Source organism: Doryrhamphus excisus, linkage group LG5 (assembly GCF_037039965.1).
Source record: "Doryrhamphus excisus strain RoL-2023G ecotype Guam linkage group LG5, RoL_Dexc_Guam_v1.1, whole genome shotgun sequence".
Lineage (NCBI taxonomy): Eukaryota > Metazoa > Chordata > Actinopteri > Syngnathiformes > Syngnathidae > Doryrhamphus > Doryrhamphus excisus.
Genome location: NC_136361.1, coordinates 15,155,017 through 15,162,987, shown reverse-complemented (window position 1 = coordinate 15,162,987; position 7,971 = coordinate 15,155,017). Strand labels below are relative to the sequence as shown.

The 7,971-nt window shown below is 41.6% G+C and overlaps 1 protein-coding gene across 1 annotated transcript in view; it reads left to right on the top strand.

Moving 5' to 3' along the window:
• Positions 1-6,814: 6,814 nt before the first annotated feature.
• grik3 (glutamate ionotropic receptor kainate type subunit 3) overlaps positions 6,815-7,971 on the top strand; it is a 131,004-nt gene continuing 129,847 nt past the window's right edge. The window contains exon 1 of the mRNA XM_058054178.2: positions 6,815-7,133. Coding sequence (XP_057910161.2) covers positions 7,016-7,133 — 118 coding nt within the window. The 5' untranslated portion in view covers positions 6,815-7,015. The remainder of the gene's footprint in view (positions 7,134-7,971) is intronic.

Here is a 7,971-nt window from a genome sequence, read left to right as displayed (position 1 = left end):
TAAGAATTGCACAATGTGGTGTATACACACAATAATAGGGAGTATAAAAGTGACTATGGGGGTGTTATTTCATATCTACATGGCTCTAATGATGTTAAAACTTGTATTTAGAAAGTCATTAATAAATCATTATAATATACCATTTAATGGTATTTAATCCTGCATTGGCTGCATGGTGAACGTATGGTTAGCGTGCAGGCCTCACAGCTAGGAAACCCAAGTTCGATTCCACCCTCTACCATCTCTGTGTGGAGTTTGCATGTTCTCCCCGTGCATGCGTGGGTTTTCCTCCGGGTACTCCGGTTTCCTCCCACATTCCAAAAACATGCTAGGTTAATTGGTGACTCCAAATTGTCCATAGGTATGAATGTGAGTGTGAATGGTTGTTTGTCTATATGTTCCCTGTGATTGGCTGGCGACCAGTCTAGGGTGTACCCCGCCTCTCGCCTGCCACCTCCACAGTTGCAGTTTCAGAAGTGTCCTCTGGAGTGTTGCAGAAAAAAGGCAACTAAGTGGGTTGGTCTTTTCCTCCATCCTTTTACGTTCCTGTGAGATTTTTTCTTGTGTGCTTTTAAGCTGGCATCCTGTAGTTAGTGAAGACATAGAATGGGGATGATATGGGCGATAACTAATAATTCAACTGATAGATCAGGTCGGTCAGGAATCTATTATTACTCAGTGCCGCTCTCATCTATATCCAGTGGCTACAGCCTGCAAGCAGTCATTTCCCATCTCGGCGACTGTCTGGATGACTGATCAGCATTGTGATTGCCCCACCCCCACCCCCACACCCCCCCTTTCCAACGCGCTACCGCCACATACATCAGCGGCCTACCATACATCTTGAGCGGCTTCCAACGCCGATCCAGTGCCCCGTTAAACGTAGCAATCAGCGCCCCGAATTGGGCCAATTCCTCATAACCTTGTCTGTACGTGGCACCTCGCCTTGAATCATAAGGCCGCTGCGGGCTGCGGCGAGCATTACGATCTGTCAGCAACGACCGGCGAAACACGGCCGCCCCGGACGGCTGAAGAGGTGGAATTGACATTTAATTATCTGCGCATGGGGCCGCGGACATTGTGGAGCCGATGTAATGGAGCCGCTGTGAAGCCTGTCATGGCAGGCAACGTATGGATGTGTGAACAGCAATTAAGTGACATGGCGGTCGGTCTTTGGCGAATGTCTCCATGGATGTGCTGCGACTGTGAAATGTTTTAATGGTGGTATCAAACTGCCTCACAGGTACAAAAAAATGAAAGATCTGTTTTTGAAAATGTCAAAATTGTTTGGAAAGTTGAGATATACAAAGTCATATCATTTCAAAAATTCCTTTTGATCCATTGGTGTTCGATTTACGGCGCTTTGAGTTGGACTTCTCCTGACAAGAACAGCTACCTAAATCGATGTTAAAAATGTTTAAGACTAAACTGAATAGCAACCCCCCACCCAAAAAAAAACTACAAATAATGCAAAAACAACAACAAAAAAACCTGGCAGTGCATTTTCCGAGCTTCTAAGCGAGCTCTGAAAGGTGCGGCGTAGAAATTGATTGTCTTCTTTCTCCTTCTCGCAATCTTCCCTGCCCGAAAAAAAATAAATAAAAAAGTGTCGATTGATCCAGGCGACTAAGTATGCGTCTTGTCAGTGTCTCCTCCGCTCGACAATGGTGGGGTTGATGTTTCTGGGGCTATTAGTTATGACCACCTTGTCAGACGAAGCATCGATTGGTGGCCTCGCTGTAAATGCGACAGCAATCATTTTACCCGAGGGAGAACACGGAGGAGACGGAGTATGCTTATTTCAGCCTGTTTATGACGAGTGAGCGCATTTATTTGTTTTTTTGTTTGTTTTTTTTGCATGCAGTTCAAACTTCAGACTCTTAAGAATTGCTGGGTTACCTTGTGGTGGGTTCAAGACACAGAGAACATACTAACTCCTGCAAAAAAGGTCAGTAAGGATAATTCATAATGCCGCCTACAGAGAACATACTAACTCCTTATTTCTAAAAATCACAAATACTTAAACTTGCTGATATAGTTCATCTTCAAACAGCTAAAATAATGCATAAGGCTAAAAATAACCAATTACCTAAAAATGTCATCCAATACTTCTCTACAAGAGAGTAGAAATATGATCTCAGGGAAGAACTACATTTGAAACACTTATATGCTAGGACTACGTTAAAAAGCCATAGCATTTCAGTATGTGGAATCAAACTATGGAATGGATTGAGTAAGACCCTCAAACAATGCACAACGATGAGCCAATTCAAGAAACAATACAAGCAGTTGATGTTTGCTAAATACAAGGATGAAGAGTCTTGAACCAGTCATGATGTGCTATACATATCACTATATTGACACTTACTATGGTACCCATTATGTCATTGGATGCTCATATCACCTCGTACTTTGGTATGGGACAAAAAATTAAAAAATTAAAAAAAAACAACCTTAAACTGTATTATGGAAAGCAGGAAGTGAACAAATGTAACAGTTACTGATTGTAAAAGTACCAGATGGAGGGGTAGGATTTAATAAGCTTTGCTTCTTCCTACTCCTTTTGGACATGTGGAACTGTGAACTGATTATGGGATGCATTCAATTGTAATCTGATGCACGTTCAAATGAAATAAAACCATTACCATTATCCTTGTTCTAGTTTTTATCAATTCACCAAGGGAAGAAGCTGATGGCGAGGTGTTTATGTTGAGTTTCGCTAGTTTTTTTTTATTATTATTATTGTTTTTTCGACTTTGCAAAAATGCCAATGTGTTGAGTGGATAACAAATTGTTGATGAAGTAGCTCTTTAGGACGTTTATTAGATTGTTTGACGGATCTTTTGTCTGTAGATGACTTTTCAAAAAGTAATGTTGACTGCCAAAGACTGCCATCTATCGATGCTTTTTTTTTCCCGTGGGAGCTACAAATCAAAGTCTTGCATCATGCATCTTGTGTGTGAATTTCAGACTTGTATAGGCAATGCATTTCTGTCCCAGCATGGGGCAACAGAAGTTGCTGAATTGCGCACTGAGAGAGTAAAACGTCGACGTTTATGAGGAAATCCAGCAGAGACAAAAGTACAGACGGCACAGATGTCTGGCTGGACTGTTGCAAATAAATAAAAACATAAAAAGTACTGTATTTTCCGGACTATAAGTCATACTTTTTTCATAGGTTGGCTGTTCCTGCGACCTGTGACATATACGTCTGCTAACATTGGCCTAGGTAATATTTTATACTGTATTTTATTCCTGATGCAAATGCAGCGTATTCTTTTGGCTGAAAGCGAAAACCCTTATAGATAATTTAAGCGGGGAACATTAGCATTCAGCTACACAAAAAATAAACATGAACAGAAAAGGTGTCCAGGGTTTATGTAACATAAACAGATTTTTTCATGTATAAGTCGCTCTGGAGTATAAGTCGCAGGAACAGCCAACCTATGAAAAAAAGTGTGACTTATAGTTCGGAAAATACGGTACCCAAAAAATTCTACCTAATTATGCATTTATGCAACTTATAGTCCAGAAAATACAGTATTTAACAAGCACAATTATGTACGCGGCTGCATGGCGGTCAAGCGCACAGACCTCACAGCTCGGAGACCCGAGTTCAATTCCACCCCGTGCATGTTCTCCCCGTGCATGCGTGGGTTTTCTCCGGGTACTCCGGTTTCCTCCCACATTCCAAAAACATGCTAGGTTAATTGGTGACTCCAAATTGTCCATAGGTATGAATGTGAGTGTGAATGGTTGTTTGTCTATATGTGCCCTGTGATTGGCTGGTGACCAGTCCAGGATGTACCCCGCCTCTCGCTCGAAGACAGCTGGGATAGGCTCCAGCACCCTCCGCGACCCTCGTGAGGATAAGCGGTCGAAAATGAATGAATGAATTATATACACACAATAACAAACAGTTTCAATCGAAATTGAACATTATTATCTTTGTAAAGGCCAAATATTTGTATTGTATCTCAAAAGATTGTTCAAGAGTAGCAATAATAACATTTGTAATACAGTATGTGTATGTTAGGTATAGCATAGCATGACCTTACTTCCTATGTTCTTCATCCTTGTGTGTTTGTGTTGCATGGCTCCACTCGCTGGCGACGGAGAGCACAGTCCAGCATCCCTCCATAGAGGGCACCCACAGACCTGCGTGAATGTCCGCCTTGCTCCAGCTGTGTACATTTTGCGTCTGAAAGAGCAGCGAGTCAATGAATCTCGATAATGCGTGAGCTGGGCCACATAACTCACGTTGATAGTTGGTACATTGTGCCAAGAGGCAATAAATCTGCGGCGGGGAGGACATGAATATGCAGCGGCAGTCAGTCTGGCTTGCCCCCCCCCCCCATTCTCCCACCCCCGCCTGCATGATACACACTTTCACCCACCCTGCTTCCTTCCAGAGGAATAAAAGCAATGAGCCACAACGCCATCTCATCAACGATGCTCCGCTAAGATTGAATTCTTGCATTGTTTTGTTAGACTGAGCGGCATAATTGCATATCATAACACAGAAAAAATCAATTGTGGTATTAGGAGGCATACCGAATAACTTGTTTATGTTTATTCACTCCGTCTGTGACTGATGAATGCACCTGAAAGGATTTAAGTAAATATTATAGACTCTACGCTATTCTGTACACTTGCTTAGTCTCATGTAATCTGAAGATACTGCAGATCCAATTCCAGTCACTGTAAATAAACTGTAATCTGCAACTCTAAAACTTTTAACTTTTTAACCGTAAATAAATGTCCAATATAAAAATATAAAATAACCCTAAACCTTAAAGTACCTGTAGTACCTAAACCTTAAGGCTAAACCTAGTCAATCCCAAACTGTCAAAGCTGCTACTACTACTGCATTTGTGTTTGGAAAAGTTGCTCGAGGTGTAGCGTTCCTTTCGATTTTCTATGTGAAATCAATAAGCCAAAGAAGGAAATTCCGGTAATTTTTAAAAGGACCAAAATATGTCAAAATACCGTACAGTAAGTATTGTAGTCTCTAAACCTTAAGGCTAAACCTAGTCCATCCCAAACTGTCGGAGCTGCTACTACTACTACTGTTGTATTTATGTTTGGAAAAGTTGCTCGAGGTGTAGCGCTTGTTTCGATTTTCTATGTGAAATCAATAAGCCAAGGAAGAAAGTTCCGGTAATCCTTAAAAGGACCAAAATATGTCAAAATACCGTACAGTAAGTATAGTAGTCTCTAAACCTTAAGGCTAAACCTAGTCCATCCCAAACTGTCAGAGCTGCTGCTACTACTACTCCTGCTGTATTTGTGTTTGGAAAAGTTGCTCGAGGTGTAGCGTTCGTTTTGATTTTTTATGTAAAATCAATGAGCCAAGGAAGTTCCAGTAATCCTTAAAAGGACCAAAATATGTAAAAATACTGTACAGTAAGTATTACATGTTATCATGAATGTACCTGTTACTACATGGTCACGTCATGTATATAAGACCAGAAAACCTTGTTTTTGTCCCATTACACACAGTAATGAGTTGTCTATTTTTATCTGTTTTATATCTTTAGAATGCACAGAAAAACGTGTGTTCATGTCTTATATAAGGACTGAGGATAATAGACATTTTTTTTTTAAAGGGCAGGCATCGGGCGCAGTCAAAACTGCCTCATGACGCCAGTAAATGAAAATATTGCGATGACTAAATCACTTCCTGTTTACATTCTTACAACCAATAAGGGAACAGTCACCAATAAGAGTGAGGTCACAGGTTTCCACACATTAGCAATGATTGAAAATTATATATATATTATATATACACAGGAAAGGGCTGCACAGTGGAAGTGGTTAGCGCAGCTTGGAGACCCGAGTTCGATTCCACCCTCAAGCATCTCTGTGTGGAGTTTGCATGTTCAGGACTCTCCCACATTCCAAAAACATGCTAGCTTAATTAGCAACTCCAAATTGTCCATAGGTATGAATGTGAGTGTGAATGGTTGTTTGTCTATATGTGCCCTGTGATTGGCTGGCCACCAGTCCAGGGTGTACCCCGCCTCTCGCCCGAAGACAGCTGGGATAGGCTCCAGCACCCCCAAGACCGTCAAGGATAAGTGGTAGAAAATGAATGAATGAATATACAGGACAGCTGGGATAGGCTCCAGCACCCCCACGACCGTCAAGGATAAGCACTAGAAAATGAATGAATGAATATACAGGACAGCTGGGATAGGCTCCAGCATCCCGGTGACCCTCGTGAGGATAAGCAGTAGAAAATGAATAAATGAATATACAGGAAAAAAAAAGTGTCTAGTGCCATCTGGTGGGGCACTGCTCCCCCTGCCCCTCCTGCTGAGACCCCACTGATAAAGTGGAGTAGGTTTAGGAATATAATTGGACATGATGTGGAATATGATGTCTATTTAAAATTAAAACAACATCCATGCCTCATGAAACCACCATATTTTTCACTACTGACAGTTACGCTTGCGTGACCCCCCCACCCACGCGCATTAATCAGGGTGTTCACATTTGCTGGACCACCTGCAGCCGCACGCCCGCATATAATTGATAATTGCCCTGCGTGGATGCTTGTGCGCAAAGCACAAAAAAAGAAGAGGAGCGCGTCAAGATGCTTTTTTTGTCCACCTGCGCGTCGCGGAAGGACACGCAAATAGCTCCAATGGGATCACTCCGGGTACAGATCATTTGTGCACGGTGTTTGTGCGTGTTTTTGTAAGTGTGTACGCGTGTGTGTGTGTGTGGTTAAATTCCGCGCGGGGGGGGGGTGGGAGCGATAGAGTGTGTGCAGCAAGCAACAACCAGTCCACACTTGCCGTGGAAGGGGACGCATACGTTGTGGTGGAGCACCGGAGTGGGCTTTTTTTCTGTTTTTTTTAATAACATTTCGGACTTCATCGGGGATGCTGCAAGTATGAGAGAACACTTTGTCGCCATGTCGGTGATGTGTTTGAAATTTTAAGGACCCCACTCTCACACACACACTAAGAAAGAAAGAAAAAAAAGTGGATCCGGTGACTTTACAAGCATGAGGCACCCTTGGCTCTTTCCCACCCGGAGTGTGACTTGGGAATACTGGACGTGGATGCTTGCGTGTCTCTTGTGGATTCCACACTCGTACTGTATGCCTCATGTTATCCGAATAGGTGAGTGATGGCGTGTGTTTTATTTTAAATCATTATTTGTTTATATAGTGCAATGCAAGCAACAGATTGGCGCAAAAGCTTCATTGTCGTTTAAAACAAGTGAGGTTTGGTGCAAATTGTGACCTCCCCTCCAAAATGTACACTCATTTCATTTCCTGCAAAGGAAGTTGACTCCCTATTACATTTACTTTAACATGGGAATTGAGTGTGGATCCAACACAATTAAGTGCACAGTGCAAAATAAGTCAGAATATGACAATTTGTGTGACTACAAGAATCAATATGTGTATTTTTTTTGGTCCCTCCTGTGTAAATGGTATTTGACATTTGGCTGAGAAGCCTAGTATTTGGACAAATGGCACCAACAGCTGCAAGCGGCGGCTTCTTATTGTTGATTTTCCATAATGTCACTTGAATAAATGACCCAAAAGGGGCAATCATATATCACGTGGGTTCTCTTGCATGTGCTTTATATGCATTCATCCACTGTGGGAGAATATTTTTATTTGTGTTTTTATAAAGCTTATCATAGTTATATGGGGTTTTGTGTGTTTTTTATAATTCAATGGCAACCCATATGAAGTGGTTTGGCGGGCCTTTTATGGTGCACGGGCCGCAGGTTGCCTATCTTCAATCATACTTAAATTTAGTTAAATCTAAAAAAAAAAAAAAGTTAAATCTAAGAAATATAGGTCTAATTTTATAAAAAGTGTCAAAAACAATTCTGGATTTAAAAATGTGTGTATTTACTAGAACCGCCACTATAGAACACCCCACAACCCAAATAAATGGAATTATTAATTGTTCCTATCGTTATGCACACATTATTGCCATCATT